At 42.6% G+C, this 21,702-nt stretch overlaps 1 protein-coding gene across 1 annotated transcript in view; it reads right to left on the bottom strand.

Moving 5' to 3' along the window:
* Positions 1-21,702, bottom strand: part of dnm3a (dynamin 3a) — a 270,163-nt gene that overhangs the window by 201,646 nt on the left and 46,815 nt on the right. Inside the window, exons 2-3 of the mRNA XM_041208391.1 lie at positions 18,867-18,940; positions 16,929-17,078 (exon numbers count right to left, since the gene is read on the bottom strand). Coding sequence (XP_041064325.1) covers positions 16,929-17,078; positions 18,867-18,940 — 224 coding nt within the window. The remainder of the gene's footprint in view (positions 1-16,928; positions 17,079-18,866; positions 18,941-21,702) is intronic.

The following is a 21,702-nucleotide window of genomic DNA, read 5'->3' as shown; positions in this document are numbered from 1 at the left end:
GGGAAGGAAGAAGTGAGGAGAGGGAAAGGAATCCAGGGGGAGAAAGGAGTCCGGGAGGAGGAAGAATTAAGGCAGGAGGAAGGAGTCTGGGAGGAGGAAGAGGTGCAGAGAGGTGAAGGAGTCTGAGGGGAGGACGGAGTAAAGGTGGAGGAAGGAGTAAGGATGGAGGAAGAAGTAAGGATGTCTGAAGTAATCAGGAAGGGGGAACGTGTAAGGGTGGAGGAAGATGTAAGAGTGTCTGAAGGAGTCTGGAGAGGGGAAGGAGTAAGGGCTGCAGGAGAAGTAAAGGTGTCTGAAGGAGTCAGGAAGGGGGAAGGGCTAAAGGGGTTGGGGAGTGGAGGCTGGTGGTGGGTGAGCTCAAGTGGTCAACTGAAAGTGAACCCCAGCAGGCAGCATTGAAAATGTGCAGGGCAATGAGATGAGTGCGATGCAGGAAGAATCCGCGTGTGTGGGTAAGAGCTTGCACGAGGCTCTGAAAGGCCCAGCCACACACACTTCTCCCTCTAGAATCACTTGTGGGCTGGCTACGTGCAGCTGAACTGCTAGTGAGAGGGGGTGATGCAGTGGGAGGACGAGTGAAGCCTGTCAATGAAACTGAAAGGCACTATTACACATTATTCAATGAAAGTCAATATATTTCCAGATTGCAAAATGTACTCACCCATGCAACCAACTGTAATCAGAATTTCTTAACTTTTGAACGCCTTAGACTTCTAGGTGCTGCCCTGACATCTGCAGCAAGGGTGGAGGAAACCTGTGCAATGGTTGACCCTGTTGCCTCTGATGACTTCGGTGTGTCTCCTCTGGAGAGCCGAGGCCTTGGGGGGGTGGGGGGGGGGGGGCAGCTTGCTTTGGCTGTGGTCCAGCTGTTCCCTCTGTGGTGAGAGAGGACAAGGTTGGGGGGGGTGGGGGGGTGGTCACAGGCAAAGGGGACTCAGAGGGAGCAGACATCCTCTGAGATTCCTGAGTGGATGACCCAGGGTGTCCAGCTGTCGCTCCTCCTCCCTTTGGGTGTTTGAAGGCCCTGACCTGATTCTTTGAGGACAAGGAGCACCTAGAAGAACGTCAAGGTGCACCATTTCTCTCTCGCATCATCACTGCAGGAACCCACCCATGGCAACCGCGATGGAGTGCAGGTCTGCACACATCTCCATATTCTGCTGGACTAGAGTCTCCATGATGTCTGCCATCCTCCCCATGGAGACCTCCATACACGCACATGTGGGCACCACTTCATCAGAGAGCGAGCGGACGCACTCTTACGACTCACATGCCACTCTGTTGAGGGTTTCCAATAGCTCTGCATGATGTTCCTCTGTCTTCTGCTGACTCTCCAGGATGAGTTGGAAGACCGAATCCAGAGGTTCATCATCTGACTCGGACCTCAACAGGTGTCTCTCCCCAGCAGTCCTCCGACTGCCAGGGAGCTCGGCTGAACCTGCCTCCTCCTGCTGTGGACATGTGTCCATATGGTGACTACCAGATTGTGAACCCAAGGCTGCTCTAGATCTAGGTCCCACTAAGGTGTATGTCTCTGTGCTGGTGGAGGGTGTGGTAAGCGCTGTGATGGGTTTTCCAGGCTGCTTATTTCCAACTCATCAATGGAGGTGTCCTCTTGGCTGGAGATGAGGACATGGATGGAGCTGAGGGATTGGCTGGCTGAGTCTGGCTGGCTGAGGGTGTCGGTCACTTGGCAGAGTTCCCTGTGAACCAAAGTAAAGATAATTAGTGCATTGCAGCACAGTCAAAAGCAGGATTGGGAGCACTCAGATTTGCGGTGAGAGAGGGGTGAAGTGGTGCCGAATCCTTACGAGAATGTTCACCACTGACCTCACCGTCGCTGCAGGCAGGGTCCACATCTTCACCAGTCAGTACGATGGCACACTCCTCAAAGTGAATGAAGGGCCTAATGTGAGCGATTCCACCCTCCAGGGACCTCTCCCTGCCAATTTGAGCATCCTGCATGAAAACAGATGGAGAGTGTGTGAGCAGGATACATGGCACTGCATGGAATGTTTGTGTGGTGAGTGGAGACATGGACGGGATGAGGACCCGAGCTTGAGAGGATATGAGGATATGATGGAGATGTGAGGGTGTTTGTAAGTTTGTGGTGTTGCTCCTTGAGGTGTGAGATCTCTGTGGATGCATGATGAGTTTGTGAGTGTGTGAGTTGAGAGTGATTAGAAGAGTGATTTACCCTGGCAGAATGGATGAGACCATTCATCCAGTTGCAGCATTGGGTGGCTGTCCTCTTTTGCAGGACATTGGCACTAACCACTGCTGTCACCACCTCCCGTGCTGCATTAGTGATGTTGCTGCCCCTCTTGCAGCCTGGGGTAAAGGGCATCATAGCGGGCCTCCACTGCATCCAAAAGGCACTCGAGGGCAGCGTCATTCAACTGGAGGCCTGCAGTCTTTTTGCCTTTTGGGGCCATGTGTTCTTTGCAGCACTTGGCTGCACTTTAAATAGGGTGCCTGGCATGAGGAAACAGCAAAGTGATGGCATGGCGGGTGAAACGGAGGCTGCCCACAATTGAAGCTGTGTTTCCTGGGAATGCATGATGAATGAGGTGGGTTGGGACGATACGGCGTGAAAAGCTGCCATTGCGGCCAGCGCATAAAATGTCCTTTTTCCTGCCCACTACCATATTTGGGGCAAACCTGGGACAATTCCACCCATCATGTTCAGACCACATGTCTTCACACAGGGATGGAAACAGGTGCGTACGACGTGGATGAGGCTTAATGCAGTTCACGATTGATGTGACCTTCTTGCAATACTTCACCTAATCTGTGCAGTTCTTTAGTTGCTAGTTGTTCCCTGTGAATCACACAGTGAGTCCAAATAGCAGAGTGTCTTCATCAAGGCACACCAACCTAACTTGTGGCATGCCATAAATGGAGCACCATCAGTACAAAATCCAAAGGAATCCCAGGGAATACTTTTGTCCTCCATGTACCCCTGTAAATATTCCCTATGCCCTCCTGTGGTCAGGAAGCTGCAAGCAGAACAGAATGTCTTTAAGAATACAATTCTCCCACACATGGTGCACAAGACCAATGTGTGTGCATCATGCCCCTCAGTGCTATCATCAATTTGAAGAGCAAAAGCAGGGGCGCATTTCAGGCATGGATTCACCAGCATGGATTCTTGAACAGCTGTAATTGACTCAATTCTTGCTTGACTTTGTGGTGTTGTTTAAGAGTTGCAAGTCTATTTGCCTCTGCCTCCCCAAATGTTATTTTAACTATAATGATTGGAGCCAGTAATAAAATCCAAGTTTCTGCAATCATGTAATGTTTCTTTGCTTATGCAATCTGATAGTTCACCTCAAAAGTTGCTGTTTGAGCTTGTTTGGAGATGGTTAAGGCCCTCTTAAACTATGAAAGGAGCTATGAAAGCTCCTCTTTTGGACATTGGAAAGTCGATTGTGGTTTCCTGACTTATTCCTTGTGAAAGGTCTCCAAGTGTTGCTTAAGCTTATTTAGCGTCATGCTTTCGCTTGACAGCACTCAGAGACAAATCAAGAATTTTAGCTTTCCTTTGGATTTGGCAAAAATGCTCATGAACCCATGTTCAAGGAAAACCTCATTGTATTCACATGTACATTTTTTACCTTTTTGTTTTTCATTTGCAATTGAGTCAGAATTCTCACTGCTGGACGTAGAAGTTCTGCATAAAAACTTGTTCACATGGCATTAAAAATCGGTTGCTGGTAAATATCAAAATGACTCCCAGTTAGGGCATTGAGCTGCAGATTGGAGAAGCACCAGTTGAATCAGGGGTTCTGGAACTTTCTGCACAAGGGCTCCTTCCTGGCCCCACCCCCTCACCCCACTCAACAGAACTGTGGGGTACTTACACCACATGGACTGCAACAGTTCAAGAAGGTTCTCAAGGACAATTAGGCAGGGCCAATAAACGCTGGCCATGCCAGCTCTCACAACCCATGAACAAATAAAAAAACAACACCAGCATCAGGATGAGGAGAAGCCAGATGTAACCAGGATGCCTCCAGTCATTCACAAGCTGCCAGAAATGCCCACGACAAGCACGGTTTAGGTAACTTGAGCGTTTGAAGCCTTATGACATAGCAATGCTAAACTCACTGACCCCCACTCCCCCCAAGGCTTTCCTCCATCCTATTTAAAGTGACAAACTAAGTGTGCAGGCCATTATTCATGGCAAGCATGTACTTGGGTGCCAGCCATGTCTGATGCTCCATGCTGGTGGCCACTCTTTCAAGGAGATGGACATCAGCACAAAGACTTGAGACATCATGGCAACCATGGTAGAGACAACCCTAAAATCTCTCTGCAAGGGTGCACAATATCTCTGGGAATTCTGGCAGAACCACACACATTTTATTTTGCTATTCCAAAATTGTTCTTTTTATGCTTAAGCCCAGAGGCTCACCATCTGCATCTGGTTGAGCAGAGCTTGGAGTGTCTTACACCTCTAATGGGGACCTTTTGCAGCTGTACCTGTCTCCAATACCTGCTCCTGCACACTTATGATGCGCACCTCACTGTGCAACAAACCACTGAGGAGTGTCTATCTGCACTGATGGAAGGTGTGCATGAGTCAAGTGACAGTGCTTCTTCAAGGAGAGAAACCTGCTCTGAGAACTCCATGGCCTTACTCTACACCATCTTCGGTGTCACGCTTGGACCTGTGGAACATGAAAGACGTGAATTAGAACTGACATGGGGAAAAGTTCAAAGTCAGCATTGTACAATTATTCATACTTCAGTTAGTGGTGACAGCAATTCAACATGAGTGAATGTTATGTGCCATGTGGCAGTGTGATATCCAATTCTGTCACCAGATATCTGGGAGACTCTGATCTTTCCATGCACTTCACCACCCTCCTAATCTACATGTTTTCCTCCTTCACAGTGATCAAGGCGATCATCACTAGAAGGCCACCCCAGTTCTCTGCCTCTCCCTGGAGTTCTGCACCCTTTCCTTCTGCAAGCACAGAAAGCAGAGAGTTCCAGTGTGAGAAATGGATTGTGTGGAGAGGTTGGAATGCCAACATTTGTGGAGGGTCACTGTGAGGGATGTGTATGAGATAGCAACAAGACAAGGATGCGTATCAGTGTTGACTGTTCAAAAGGGAATGAGAAGATGCTTTGAGAGGAAAGAGTGGGGCTACAAGGTCTGTTGGTCCAAGGAGTCTGTGAAGGAGAATACTGGAGATGTCGGAATGTGGAACTTGGCATTTCAATGAGGGATGCCACTCACTTTTCCTATCTTAATTAAGTAAATGAACCTTTTGCACCACTGAATCCAACTGCGAGGTACTATGCTCCTGCTGCTTACTTCCTCAGCTAATTCCATCCATGCCTGTTTGGTTGCAAGACTGCCCACTTCCTCCCATCCTGCAAGGAATACTGCTTTTCTTCAGACACTCACAGCCCACAGCATGATCTCCAGGGATGCATATAAGAACTGCCTTTCTACAATGCGCTGTCATTCTTCTGGTTGTTGCATTCTTCGTGAGAGACCTACAATGGAGTCATTCTGAGCCATGCTGAAATCCCTTTAGATAGAGATCATTCCATTGACAGGTGCAAGCTGTTATCACACCCCCACTCGTGATTGGTCAGGAAATCCGGAAGCCGATGTGAATGCCCTAGCTGAGTTAAACAGCCATGGAAAAACCTTCCCCACTAACAATCGGTTTCCCAACATGTTGACAGCCCCCAGACTGTGAATGGGTTGATTGCATTAAAATTCTGCCCAATACTTCAGCAAGCAATTGGTCAACATATGGAACAGGGTGCCTAGGAAGATGCAGGAAGCTATTAATATTGATTCATTCAAATGCAAGTTAGATCCATTTCTTTTGGACAAGAACATTTTGGGGAATAGCATATAAGCAGCTTGAAAAATGGCAAGTATAGCACTCTTGGAAGCAAAAGGTGACTTTGAGCCTTTGGTTCCAAAGTTTTCCACCACTAGGATTTTTCAATGTCATTTCTAGGTGTCTTGGAGATGAATTTGATCTAAACTGATTGCTATATTTCATTAGCAACATTATATCATAGTTGATGGCAAACTAAATGAGCCTTGTTCTTTTGTCATCAATTTCTTTTATATATTTGCTATTTTAATTTAAGATTTCCACTTTGTATTCCAAATTGTCTTTTTAATCTCATTCCTGAAATCATTATACAGTATTCCTCGCCATAATCCTCTCCCTTATTGTCCTTATCTCCTTTACTATTCATGTACTTTGTATTTGACTTTCTTTAGATTCAATTCTGTTCTCACCTTTTTATTTATCCATGGCATCAGTAGACTGGAACTGTTGCTTATCCAAAAGAGAATTGTTCTGTATTTAAACAGGAAATTGCCAGTAATACTGTTTGCCTAAAAGGGGGGTTCCTGGCAATTTTCTTTAGCAAGGATCACAGTTGAAGATTCTATACAGAATACTTCATTTGAAAATTTCAGATGATTCATCAGAAAAAGGCGGCATTTTCTCTGAGTAATGTTACCTTCTGTGCACATGCATTTCCTGAACAGATTAAAATAGCTATTTGACATCATAACTAACATGGATATTTAGTCCAACTCATAGCTAAGAGTGACTCATGTTGCACACTGATGTTGCCACTGCACAAACACTGGTATCTGGTGTCCCAGACTTTGAGTTAATGAAACAAGTTTTCCAATCCTTCTTCCAACATTTACTTAACCCGAATTTTAACTTTTTGTAAAAGTAAATATTCTATCTACTATGGCGAGATGTGCCAAGGATTGATTTTGATGTTTTTACTTATTTTTAAATTGCTTGAATTAAAATGGGAAACTGTCCTCCCTCACTACATTTCAAAATAGTGGGCCACAGATTGTCTATAGGAAAGTGGCAAATGCCTCTGATCATAAATGAGTTACAGTAAAGTTATTTTGATGAGTGGAAAGAAAGGCTTATTTCAAATATGGGCATATGAGAATTAAGGCAGTGACATACATGATTGTATACAAAACAAAAACAGAATTACCTGGAAAAACTCAGCTGGTCTGGCAACATCGGCGGAGAAGAAAAGACTTGACGTTTCGAGTCCTCTGTGGAAGGGTCATGAGGAATCGAAACGTCAACTCTTTTCTTCTCCACCGATGCTGCCAGACCTGCTGAGTTTTTCCAGGTAATTCTGTTTTTGCTTTGGATTTCCAGCATCCGCAGTTTTTTGTTTTTACATACATGATTGTATACTCTGATTACTTAGCCACTGTGAAAATCCATTTTTGTTCAGTAAGGTGTAATACCAATGCTGGGAAGAAACATATTGAAGCTGCTGCAAATTCAAGCAATAACACCTTACCCCCCAGTATAACACTTAGTATCTCAATTTGTCTAATCAGTCTTGCTTGCCAGAGAATGATGCTGAAAAGGGTATACAGTAAATCCTCATTTAAAGTTGTGTTTTCCCACTAAATTCAATGTAAAAGCTGTATGGTTCTGTAAGACATTCTTCATCAGAAAGAAAAACATTAAAACATTATACCCTATAAGTTGAAATACTTTACATTGTTAAATTTCTATTTTGATAATTTTTTTTAACTAAAATAAATTTGAATATGTAAAACAAACATGGTAACTTTCTACCTCCTGCTTGCTGCTGATCCTGCTTCCTGAACATTCTACACACCACACTTCCTGCTCTCTGGCCTTTCCTCCCGTCGACCCTCTGGTTTGGGGTCTCTCCTGCTGCCTCACCCACCCCCTTGCTGTCAACCTTCCGAATCAGGCCCACCCGCTCCAACTCACTCTCACACTGATCCTTCCTGTCACCAAACCTCCTACTCCCCGACTCTCCCGCTCACTGTTTCCTTCTCCTGAAGCTGCTCCTCCTGCCTCTCACATCTCATCACCAGAACCCCTCACTCACATCGAGGGTACAGGAGAGGGAAGTGGTGAGTGGGAACATTCAAAAAAGTGAGAGAGTGGGTCAGGGAGCGGCAGAGGCCTCGAGCCAGTGGGTCGGCAGTGAGAGGGTGGGTCAGGAAGCAGCAGAAGCCGTGAGCTGGAGGGTGGGCAGTGCCAGAGACCACAAGGTGGTGGATTGGCAGTGGAGGGTGGGTCAGGGAGCAGGGAGGCTACTCCAAAGTGGTACCAATCAGGTCACTTGGATCTACATCAGATTGGCAAGAAACGACTTTAAAACAAATCTCGCAATGCTAAACGAGGATACAGGCCCTGAAGTTTAGGCAAAACAATTTTAGATGAAACAACATTAAAAGGAGACTTACTATATTAACTCCTTGCATACAGATCCAGTCCTATTGATTTTAAGCATGTCGTTTTTAAACATTGTGCTATTTAGCATTTTCTTGTGTCATTTTTTCTTCCTTGTATTTGTTTCGACTGGTCCCCAAGTAAGTTTCCCCCAATTTGTTATGCTCCCTGGTGAGGAGGAATGAACTGGCTCCTCTTCTTTAGTCCTTTAGCTCTTTAATTTGTAACAGATCCCATTCCTTGTGCATACCTTTTCACAGTCCAAATATATTTATGTTTTAAAAGGAGCCAATTTAACCAGGCTTTCTTGAGTTAAAGGAAGAGTGAATTTATTAGTTACTAAAACGTAATTAAAAAATAATAAAAACGGAACACACATGCACAAAGATTAGAAATGAGAAATGAGTTCCGAAATACAAGTTAAAAAGATATGCCAATCAGTCTTTGGCTGGTCTATGAGGAGTAGATGATGAAATGTTGCGGCCATTAAGTTGTGTGATTCCAGTAGAGCTGACTTTAGGCAGTTGAGCAGTGGATTTGGAGATTCTTGATTCTGCGGGTTAGCTTTGCTTTGCGATTTACATCTCAGAATCAAAAAGAGAGGACTTTTTTACCTGCAAGTGCAGGGGTACCTGGGTGATGTTTTTCAGCTGTAACCTTCACAGCACCCAGTCACACACCAGGTCTGGAACACCAAAACCAGCACACAGAGACCAAGGTTGCAGTTGACTTTTAACCCCTTTCCATATGCATTCCTGGAAGGGAAAATCAAACATATCTTTCGTCCAGAACTGCTTTCTTTTCAACTCACATCATGTCCACAGTCTGGGATATAACTCCCGGGAGAAATTTCTGCTAAGATGGTAATCAGCCTTCCTTATCTCCACAAGCACAGAAGATAACAGTTCAGCTTTTGCATTGCATCTCTTCCTTGGAAGTGTCTCTGTCTGAAGTAAGCCTTGACACCTTTTTAGATGAGACATTCCGTTCTCTGGGCTAGTCGGTCAAGTGTAATCCACTTAGGAATTTTCCAGTAAGTGGTTACTTTACAGTCTCAGACAGCTTTTGCTTCTTGGCCTTCTTTTAAAAACAAAATTTTTACTTAAAAGTTTAATATGTTCGTAAATAACTCAGAGCTATGACCCACTGTCACTTCTCCCACACGACAAATAAAATGAGATTAAGTCTCATTTCATTACAAAAGGAGAGTGAAAAAAAATTAAATATAAAAGAATAAACACATACACATTCATTCTCCTAGCCTTGGTCAATATTATCTCTTTAGTTCTAACTAGGTCTCTAAGCTTTGGATATGGTGTCTGCAATCACATTTGATTTCCCAGCAATCTGGGTGATTTGTAGGTAATATGGTTGGAGAAACAAACTCCAACAAAATAACCAGGTATTCTGTGTCTTAAACTTTTCCACAAAGTTTAATGGGTTGTGGTCAGTATAGACTGTGGTCTCTCTGCATCCATTTCAAACATATACTGCAAAGCGTTTGAGAGCCGGTAATAAACCAAGGTTTTCCTTCTCTGCTGTGCAGTACCGTTTCTGATACTTGTTTAGTTTTTTGGACAAGTACACGATTGGTCTCTCTATTCCTGATTCATCTTCCTGGAGAAGGACAGTCCTTACCCCGATATCACTTACATTGATGGCTACTTTTCTAAACAGACACTTGGCTAAAGTTCGGAGCTACAAGCAGAGGCTCACCTATTAAAATAGCTTTCAGCCTTTCGAAAGCTGTCTGGCATTTCTCAGTCCATGCTACCTTTGCTTTTTTCTGCAGTAGGTCTGTCAGCGGGGTGGCTACTGTGCTGTAGTTTGTGACGAACTTGCGGTAGAACCCACACATACCCAAGAACCTTAATTTCCCATTTTGTTGAGGGAATGGAGAACTGTGCTGCTGCTTGTATATTTGCAGCCCTGGGCATTGCTTGTCCTTGATCCACTACGTGTCCTAGTTAGGGCATTTGAGCCTTGGCGAACTCGCTCTTTGCGAGATTGGCCACTAGGTCAGCAGACTGTATTTTCTGGAAGAGGGCTTCCAGTTGCTCTAAGTGACTTTCCCAGGTGTTGCTGTACCCTAGACGGTCACTACACAATTGGATAAGCCTGTCACTACCTGGTTCATCAACCTTTGACAGGTAGCTGGGGCATTTTGGAGTCCAAATGGCATGACTTGACACTGGCATAGCCCATCCGGAGTTACGCAGGCCGAGATTTCCTTCACATGGGCAGTCAAGGGAACCTGCCAGTGTCCCTTGAGTAAATCTATTTTTGTAATGTACACTGCTCTACCTACCCTATCTACCAGCCAGGATATCGGGTAGGAGTCAGCTGGGTCACTGCATTAACTTTTCGGTAGTCAATGCAGAACCTAGTGGAGCCATCCAGCTTGGGCACGCACACAACTGGGGAGCTCAAGCTACTGTTGCTAGGCTCTATTAGCCGGTGCTCCTGCATGTAATTAATCTCCTCCTGAACCTGGGCCAGCTTTGGGCCTTGACAATAGGGATGTTGTCTTATGGAGAGCCCTCTCCCACATCTACATCATGTAGTGTGGTACAGCCAGCCTTTAAGTGCAATGAGCAGCCTCTTCAAGTCTGCACTTAGGTGGGAGAATAAGGAATCTAAGTTCACTAATATCTCGGTGTTGGTTCGCTGGGTAGTAGGGGGTTCAATGTGGGCCTCACCCACATCTCCCTCCAATTCATCCCCACTGTTACCCTCATCCTCTAGGTCAGTGGAAATGGGACAGACTGTAACCTGCTGTAATATTGCTTTATCGTGTTGACATGACACAGCCTTTGCTTTTTCTCCTGATCTGGGGTCTCAATTAGACAGTTTACTTCCTCGAGTTTCTTTGCTACTCTGCAAGGGTCACTGAACTACTCTGTAAGGGTCACTGAACCAGGCTTTTAAGGGTTCACCCAGTATTAGTAGGAGCACTAACAGTCTCCTGGCTGAAAGGTTCGGGCCCTGGCACATTTGCCTGTTTTCTCATAGCTGTCTGAGAGATTTTTCAAGTGTTCTCAGGCCACATCACAGGCTCTCATGAGTTGCTCACAAAACACTGTTACATAGTCTAACATGGCGACTTCCTCCTTCTGTTCTAAAAACTCTCCTTGATTAGTTTCAGTGCCCTCACACTTGGTGCTGGTAAACAAAATCAAATGGCATTTCTCAGTCCATGCTACTCATTGAGCAAGTCCCTGGTTGCAAACAGAAGAAAACCTAGCCTTTTATGCCAGTCATGGGGGTACTTGTGGCAGTATGCCCTGATCATTGTTTTTGAGGCCTGGTGGTACCATTCTAGCAACCCCTACAACTGCAGGTGATACGCTGAAGACTTCAGCTAGGTCAAACCCAGGTTTCCCATGACTTCCTGGAATATTCTGAACATGAAATTTGAGCCCTGATCGGACTGGATCTCAGTAGGCAGACCATACCTGGTAAAGAATTGGGTCAATTCCCTCACCACTGTTTTGGCAGAGATAGTTCTCAGTGGAACAGCCTCTGGGAAATGGGAAGCCACGTCCATGATGGTAAGAATATACAGATAGCTCCCTTTTGTTTTGGGAAAGGGCCCCACACAATCCGCTAACACTTTGCTGAATGGTTCCCCAAAAGCCAGCATGGGAATCATAGGTACAGGTTTTATTGCAGACTGGGATTTTCCCACAACCTGGTAGGTTGTGCAAAACCTTACTACACCCCTGTGGAGGTGTGGCCAGTAAAAATGTTGGCTGATGCGGCTTGGGTTTTGCATATACCAACATGCCCAGCCATCGGAATTGTGTGAGCTAACCGCAATATTTCCCTGTGGTACCTCGAAGGCACCGCTACCTGGTGAATCACTATCCACTCCTCATTTGCAGGTCTGTGAGGGAGCCTCCATTTCCTCATCAGCACCTCATTTTTAATGTAGTAGCGTGCAGGGACTGCTTCTGCCTCAGCCTGTGTGCACAATCTGAGCTAATGTTTTTAATAGTGAGTCAGCTTGCTGGGCCGCTACCAAGGAGGATCCATTTATTGCCTCCTTAGGGTTTTCTAGACTCGCAAAAAAGGTTTCAGATAACCAGACCACAGGGTCTTCTGTCTGCAGTGCCACTTCAGCCTCCACTGACTGAGCTTGCCTGGCCAAAGACCACATTAACACACAGTCAGGGAAAATGCCAGGCATTTTCTTCTGCAGCTGTTCCGTCTCCCTGACCTCAGTGGGCTTCTCTGAGACCACTGGGGATACTACTCCTTTGATCCTGCCAGGTCATTGCCGAGGACCAGGTCAACCCCGTCCACAGGCAAACTGGGGACAACTCCCACTGTCATTTGTTCTGACACAAGGTTGCACTCCAAGGGCACCCAGTATAAGGGGATGGGCATGTACCCTCTTTCAATTCCCTTTTCCAACACATTGGCACTTACTGCCTTTTCCCAGCAGTAGAGTATGGCTGGCCCCTGTATCCCTCAGTATCACTACAGACTTACTTGCCTCACTCTTGGGAAATATGGCCACCCTCCATTCGAATACAAAATCCTTGTAACTCTCATGGATTTGTTTAACCTCATCTGCACTCTAAGCAGTGCTTCTACCAGGACTTGCAGCCGCAGTTAGAGTCATAGCCTGGTCTGCTATGTTCTCTGACTGACTCCCATTCTCTGCACAGGGAGTACGTGCCCTGATAAATCCCACTGGTTTTCCCCTAACCTCCAGCAGCTGGCCCGGACGTGCCATTCCTTTCGGCAGTTAAAACACATGGGCTTCTTGGCCTCACTTTTCATCTCAGCACCGCTCTTTCTGTGCTGGGGAGAGCCTCCAACATTTCCCTCTCTCCCATAGAGGCTCAGTTTCCCATCACTCTCTCCATCTCTATCTTTTCCAGTTGGTTGGGGGTAACTACGGGAGGGTGTCTTCTAGGACAAGGGTTTGTGGATTAGCTCATAATCATCAGCCAGTTGGCTGCCTGCCTGGCCCCTCTTACCCTCTGTTCCTCTAGGTGTGTTCTTATTGGGAAGGGTATGGCGTTTTTAAACTCAAGGAGATTTATTTCACAAAGGTTTTCGTAAGTGGCTTCTGTTTTAAGTGCCTGCACCCATTCATCAAAAGCAAGTTGCTTAAGCCTTTCTAATTCCAGGTATGTCTGGTCAGGCCATCTCGTAAGGGTACAGAATTTCTGACGGTACGCCTCCAGCACTAACTGGTACGCATTTAAAATAGCCTTTTTTGTCTCATAGTCAGTGGCACTTTCCTCAGGCAAGAGGAAGTAAACCTCATGAGCTTTCCCCGAAAGTTAACTTTGCAGTAACAAGGGCCAATGTTGGACTGGTCACTTTAACTGCTGTACTAACCGCTCAAAAGAGATAAAAAAGGCTTCCAGTTCTGCTTCATCAAACTTAGCTATTAAATGAGCAAACCGGATTGCCTCAGCCCTTAAGTCTGAGTTAGTAGTGTCTTCAAGGGACACAGTAGGGCTTCTGCCCCTCAGCTCGAGCTGTTTTCGCTTAAATTCCATTCACTTCTCTCTGTCCTGAAATGCTCTCTCTTTTCTCTGTGCCCTTTCCTCTTTATCTCTTTCCCGAAATTCTAACTTCCACTGCTTCAGTTTTGATCTCTCTACTACTACACTATATGTTTCAACATCCTCAATTTCCACCTGCAGACCGTAGACCACCTCTAAAAATTTTGGGTTTTCTGGTTTTTGGGTAAAATTTTAATCCTAAGTGCCTCATTAAATCTTTTAACTGTTCAAGGGACAGAACTTTTAAATTCATAAAGGTAACTTCCCCTAATTCTCCTAGAAAAGCATTGGGATCAAATGTGGGCAAGAGAGCCTTTTGCAATTTTTAAAATTGGTTTCAAAGGAACATTTACTTTACCTACTCCAATTCTTTTGTTTCATCTGGGGAAACAATTCCAGCACCAAGCCCCCAATTTGTTACGACCGGTCCCCGGGCGAGATTCCCCCAATTTGTTATGCTCCTGAGTGAGAAGGAATGGAAGGGCTCCCTTTCTTTATTCAACCCCTCAGTTGGTCACAACAAGGTTAATTTAAAAAGGATCCCTTCCGTCGTGGATACCTTTTCCCGATCCAAATGTATTTATGTTTTAAAAGGAACCAATTTAACCAGGCTTTCTTGAGTTAAAGAAAGTTTATTAGTTACTAAAACGCAAGAAAAAAAACACAACACACATACACACAGATTAAAAATGAGAAGTGAGTCCAGAAATAAAAGTTAAAAAGATATACGTATCAGTCTTTGGCTGGTCCATGAGGAGTAGATGATGAAATGTTGTGGCCGTTAAGTTGGGTGATTCCTATAGAGCTGACTTCGGGTGGTTCAGCAGTGAGTTTGGACATTCTTGGTTCTGCAGGTTAGCTGAAAGGAGTTGTCCTGCTTCCTTTTTGACTGTGGCTTTGCTGACGTGACTCACCTCTAGCAATCAAAGAGAGGGGACTTTTTTACCTGCAAGTGCAGGGATGCCTAGTTGATTTTCTTCAGTTGTGACTTTCACAGCACAGCATCATGCCCCAGGCCTGAACACCAAATCTAGCACATGGAGACCAGGGTTACAGTTGGCTTTTAGCCCCTTTTCTTGTGTATTCCTGGAAGGGAAAAACAAACATTTCTTTCGCCCAGAACGCCTCTTCCTTTTCAACTCACATCATGTCCACAGTCTGGGACATAACTCACAGGATATGGTTTCAGCTGAGTTGGTAATCAGCCTTCATTATCTCCACAACCACAAGAGATTACAGTTCAGCAACTGAAGTGACCTTGACACCTTTTTTGGTGCCGCATTCCATTCCCTGGACTAGTTGGTCTAGTATAATCCACATAGGAATTTTCCAGCAAGTGGTTACTTTACAGTCTCAACCAGCTTTTGCTTATACGTCCTTTTTAAAAAAAAATAAACGTCTTACGTAAAAGTTCAATATGCCCATAAGTAATTTGGATCTATGACCCGCTGTCAGGACATATTATTTCCCCAATAACTGTGATCCATTAATTTCAGAATTTGTACATTAGCATAGTGAGGTATTATTTTTCACCTTCAAAAAAGGGACAGGAAACCGTACTGGCATCCTACATATTTTCCACTAAATATTTCACTGGGTTTGGGAGTTAATTGTTATATCTAGGTACACTATCTCACACTTGGTTGCGAGTAAAGGTTCAGTTCATAAAACACCCTAGTCTATTTATGGAAATGGCTGTTTAACTGCAAACAACCTCTTAATTCTATATCCTTGCCCTCTCTAATCATCTTTAAATTTTGTTATTCTAAAATATTTATGTAATTCTCTTTATAAAGCTGTTTTGGATTCTGCTTCCATCAGTGTTTCAGATGGGATGTGGATTGTCCTAGCAACCCTTTGTATACAAGTGAGTGTCCTAACCTTTCTTGTTTTTTTTTTGATGCTTTTAAATTGATGTCTTGAACTGATGGCACACCAACCAGTAGAAACAGTTTGTCCCCTACTTACCTTATTAAAACCTTTCATAATTCTGAATACCTCTATTAGATCTCTTAAAATTTCCTTGCTCTGATGAAAAGTACTGTAGTTTAACTCATAACTAAAGTCTCTCATTCCTGGTATCATAATGAATGTCATCAGTGCCAAATCCATGGCCTTGACATATTTATTAAAGTAGGGTGAGAAAAGCTAGACAGACCGTTCTAACGGTAACTTAATCAATAATTAGTATTGGTTTCACATTATCTATGTGTTAGATTCAATTTGCTCTTTTACAACTTTAAAAGATTGGTGTAGCTGAGCCCCCAGTTGCTCTGCTCCTCCACTCCCTTTAAAGTTTTACCATTAAATGTACAGTTCCACTCAATACTTCCCAACATTTAACACTTTAAACTTTGCTGCATTTTATAATTGTCTGATATCTATGTATTCAAAGTCTGTGTCAGACATGATCCTTATTTTTGAGTTGACTGCAAATTTAAATATTCTACTACCCAGACCCAAACCTAAATTGTATTTTGAGAAGAACAAGTGTGGCAACACACCGTTATTTGCACCACTGCATTTCAAAAAACATTCAACATCCAATTATCGATGATAAACATTTTGCCTATGCAATTCCAAGACTGTGCTGTCAGACCTCCTTATAGGCACCATGGAGCCTATCACTTGTTTGGTTACAGCTCTGCAGCAGTGGCCTACATCCTTTACCTAAGGTACACATTTAACATGCACTTAGAAAGGTATTGCCAATGAACTGCATGTCTACTGAGTACTATTAGTTTCACTATGTTGAGCAATTTTGTCAAGGTTTGCCTACCCCAAATTTCCATTTCTTTCTGCAGTTCTTCAATACCCACCAACACTGTGGTTCTTTAAAGCTGAACAATTTTCATCAGTTAATAGTCCAGCAGCTTTTTAACCAACACTCCTTCAGGTGAGACAAGTAGCACTAACCCTCTTTGAAACATATATTGGACAATCTCAGGTACAGCATTTGTTTCCAGTTCTAAAACAACCTTTTTTTTAAAACTAGGACAAACTAATTACACCAGTTTAGCTACTTGCATGTACTGCTTCCCTTGCAAATGACAAGATCTCTTTCCTGACTGGCATTAAGTGTCATATGGATTCAGTATACATCCTTCAGACAATACATGGAAGCAAAGTCCTGTTTCATCTTGTTTTTACACACCATTTGGCGAATAAATTCTCAGGTTGATGGGTATTGATGAAATCCCTTTGTTTGTTCCCGTTACCCTGTCTGTTTCTACTTCAATCTCATGACGCATTTCTTCAAAATCAGTAAACTTCTTTCCTTTACAATGTAGGAATTCAGCATATTCTAGAACAAAGGAAAATAGGGTAACTAAACAAAATTAAGAATAATTTTGGGAGCACTTAAATTTTATATACTGTTTGAATTGCTTCTCAAGTAAATAAGAGAAGAATCCAAATATTTTAATTAGAAAAACATTTTTTGGCACAATGACCTGTTAGTGGCCATAGAATTGGACAACATACATGAAATTACCAAGTCTTAAGAGAGAGTTAAGATAATTTTTCCCTCTTTAACTCCAAGCAAAAGCAGTTAACGTTATGTCAATTAGCTTCTTCGAAAACAGAAAGACAATTTAGGAATGGCACTGTCAACTGTAAAGTCAAGTCTCAGGACATGGTCAACATTTCCAAGGAACATGATGGTTCCTTTGCTGCTGTAATCAAGGAATTACATCTGAGGAACACAGCCGGATAGGGTTGACAAATGAAGATTTGGAGATGGGCTGGATTGGATCAGACTTGACTGAGTTGAGTCGAATAGTTTGCTGCCATGTTTGGGGAGCACTGCTACTAGGGTGAGAAACCAGTCTTTGTGGCTGCAAAGAATTGCAAGAGAGAGAGTTGGGGTTGCTCACAACATACAGCAGTCATAAAATTGGAAGAAGTGAAAATCAGGTCACCAAAGGATATTCTTAATAATAGTTTAGGAAGAAGAAGTGGCATGATTCAATGCAAAATCTGTCAAAAGGATAGGCATTTGAAAGATTTAATTGTCTGTGTGGCTATTTTATACACGAAGAATAATCTATGCTTTGAAGACCTCCCTGCTCCTCTACAACTTGTGGTTCAAGACCTTTAACAATCACCAAAAGATCAAAAGGAGACTATGACAATAACAAAGCACATTTGTTTACTTTAGATTTCGAGCTGCTCCTTTAACTCAGTCGCAAGACATAAAACCATCCTTCAGTCAAAATTATATCCCCAGCCTTAATCAATACAAATTATCTGTTCCCAAATTTGGGCATTGAGGAACTTAGCCAGGTAATGTATAATTTGTTCAGCTATGTGTAGAGCTGTAGCTGGCAGTAATTCACAAGTAGGAAGCAATTGTGTCAGTGGTATTTGAGCAACTGAAGCATTCAAGCGAAATTGAGTTGAAACAAACGGGTTGCAATCTTCATTAGATATAGATACGGCCAGTTAGCTCCCACAGTTGGAAAGACAATAATAACTGAATACTACAAAGGTAAAAGTTAACTACAGGGTAATAGCTTAGTGATTATTGTTGGTTGGTTTAACATCTACTGTAAAATGTAATATATATCTGTTATATAGTCAAATGTTTATCATTTTTGAATTCACTTACTGAATTAAGTGGAAAACAAGGTCTAATGTTGTGATGCACTTCTGTTCTTTGAAAATGGAAGGAATTTCTAGTGGTGGTGCATAACAGTTGAAATAATTTATAGCAAGGTTTTCTATTTGCTCCCTGTGCTCATTTCCAGAAACATGTCTAGCTATCAGGGCCAGTAAAGATATTCCAGAACACAGCAAGCTAAGACTTACCCAAGAGAATAATTTAAAGACTCAAATCATCTGCACTTAAATTTTATATACTGTTTGAATTACTTCTCAAGTAAATAAGAGAATAATCCAAATATTTTAATTAGAAAAACATTTTTTGGCACAAAGACTCAAATCATCTGCAGCTAACATTTCTCACCTTGATGAATGTAATGAGTGTCAAAATCCTATTCTTAAATTCAAGTCACACACACCAGTATTTTTTTTTTGCAAATAATTAAGAACTCCACAACATATAAAAGAAATAATCAGTAGAATATAGTACCTGTGTTGGAATTAACCAGCTGCAAAACCAGAGGTCGCCTGGTAACAACGCCTGATCCTCGAGGAAGGAAATCTCTATTGTAGGAAGAGGAAAATAAAACCAAATTAAGGATGTGTTTTTATTAAAACATAGATATCTTGGCTCAAGTAAAGGTTTGCGACAACTTTAATGTCAACAATAAGGTTTGCTTTGCATTTGGGGCACAGTGACTTCATTTTTCAGAATTCAGAACTGCAAGGTTGAGAGGTACAGGTCAATGCCAACAATAGTCGCAGAAGTTGCAATACAAGATCTGGTAAAATAAAATTTCCATGCCACATTTAAAGTGCTCGTGCAATTTTTGTCAAATTAAAAGCAGGCAGCTTAAGATAAGGAAATATAATATTCTTTGAAATGTAATGTGAAACAATTAATCATCAGGAAAAACTCCAGTGTGGCAGAACATGAAGTGTTTCCAAAAAAAAAAACAACTATCAAAATAGCTGAGAAAATTAATCCATTAGCAATCCAATAAGTTTACATGACAGGACTGTTCAGATAAAGAGATGATAGTCTATTTCGCCTCTCTACAACCTCATTTTCATTTTCCTCGGAGACTGTTAGAAATGCCAATAATGACAGTCTGCACTTGGCAGCTAGGTTTTCTTCCTAGCTTCCTCAAGAGCCCAGATATTTATTTTCAAAAGTTTGTCTAAAATTTCTGAAACCTAATCTCTTAAATTTACAACAGGGGCAGCTATAGCTGTAGTATGCAAATTTTCTGATGCTATGTACATTGAATCATAATATTGGTACAAAACAGGAAGCTGTTCAGCCCATTGATCCTGTGCTAGCGATCTTCAAATTTAATTTAGTTAGGCACACTCCCCAGCACTTTCTCCTTTGCCGTGCAATTTTTTTCCCTTCAAGCGCCTATCCAACTACCTTTTGAGAACCACGATTGAATCTGCCTCTACCACGTCAGGCAGATCCTAACCACTCAATGGGTAAAGACACTTTTTCTTCATGTCGCCTTTGGTTCTTTTGCCAATCACTTTAAATCTGTGACTTCTGTGTTGTCCAATGTCAATTGATGACAAACTCTTAGAATCTGTAATTCGAACTGCAATGTTTGAACATTTACATGAATTTGCCAGAGTTAATTGAGATTTTGATTAAAACAGTTATAAGGTAAAGGAAATGCAATAGATGTAAAGGGATGGGAAAAGAGGAAGGGAAAGCAGGTCAGCAAGATGAAAGAAAATAGGGAACTCAGGACATTCAACTCTCCAGACAATGAATTACTTTTGAACTGTGCTGCTTTGTTTGCAAATGCAGCAGCCAATTTGTGCACAGCAGCAACTTATGAACAACAAATAAGATCAGCGCCTAGATAATCTATATTTTGGTGATACTGGCTGAGTGATAACGGTTAAGGAATGAATATTGGCAAAACAATGGGAGAATTCTCCTGCTTCTCTTTGAAGAATGTCTTGGGGTCTGTTGCATTTGTCTAAACAGGCAGATGGTTTAATACCTCATCTAAAAGATTTCAACAATGCGGTACCCCCACCTAACAAATCTTCTGATGCAGAGGTGAGAACGCCATCATGGCGTCATGGCTGACATTTTCAAAAGCCATTGGGGATGGTGTCTCACAAGAGGCCTGAAGGAAATATTCAAGCATATGGCACTAAAGGAAACAAATATTTAGGGTAAGTGTTGCTTGGTCTAGAAAAGGTATGGCAATGATGTACCCCAAATATCAGTGATGGGCCTATTTTTGTTCTCTGTATAGATATGTATAATACATAATATCTATGTAATATGAAAGAGAGAATTTTGTGCCAGAGTACAGGGAACACAATCTGAACCTTTGCTAACAATACAAGAGGTGCTGGTTTGGTAAACAGCAAAGCAAAATACTTCTAGAAGGCATAGATTCATAGACTGAGAAAACTCATGGCAGTTGCATTTAAAAGCAGGTAAGCTCAATAATAATAGCTGTAGATCACTAACCAATGAGTAGAGATGTGGGATTATTGGCAAAAGGACCAGAGTGACATGAGGAAAACTTTTTTTTTTTTTACACAACTACTACTTAGGATTTGGAATGCACTGCCAATAGGGTGGTGGAAAGAGATCCAAAAGTAGTTTTGAAAAGGGAATCTGGTAAATATTTGAAGGAGACTAAGTTACAGAGATACGGGAAAGGAGCAAGGGTGTGGGACAATGAATTGCTCTTTGAAAGAGCTGGCACAGAATTAATGGGCTGAATGCCCACATTCTGTGGTGTACTATTCTCTGATTCTAAAAGCATAAAAGTAATATTTTGGAAGAAAAAGCAAGGAATCAAACTGTACACTTAATGGAAAGACATTAAATGGTGTGGGCAAACAACACGACTTGGGGTTCAAATACATAATTCCCTGAAAGTGCAAATGCAAGTAAATAAAGTAATAAGAAAAGCCAATGTAATACTGTATTTTTATAAATAGGAACAGAGAGTAGACGAGGAAAGAAATAATAATGAAGTTATTCATCATTATGATGAAAACACCAAGTGACCCAGTTAAGAGTAGTGTGTGCAATTTTGAGCACATCATTACAGGAGGGACATTAAACCCATTGAGAAAATACAGTGCAGATACATCAGGATAACACCAGGGACTGAAAACCACAGTCATGTAGAAAGGCACAAGATAAGTGGATTATTTCTTCCAGAGCATAAAAAGCTAAAGCAGTCTTTGTCGAATTTTTATTAAATTTTAGGGAAGTACTAGGTAAAAGAGTTAAGTCTGTGGTGGGATGGTGGTGCGGGGGTGGGGGGAGGGTGGGGGGGAGGGGGGTGGGGGGT

Source organism: Carcharodon carcharias, chromosome 16 (genome assembly GCF_017639515.1).
Source record: "Carcharodon carcharias isolate sCarCar2 chromosome 16, sCarCar2.pri, whole genome shotgun sequence".
NCBI classification, from domain to species: domain Eukaryota; kingdom Metazoa; phylum Chordata; class Chondrichthyes; order Lamniformes; family Lamnidae; genus Carcharodon; species Carcharodon carcharias.
Note: the sequence above shows the minus strand (reverse complement) of the source record. Positions and strands in the feature narration are given on the sequence as shown.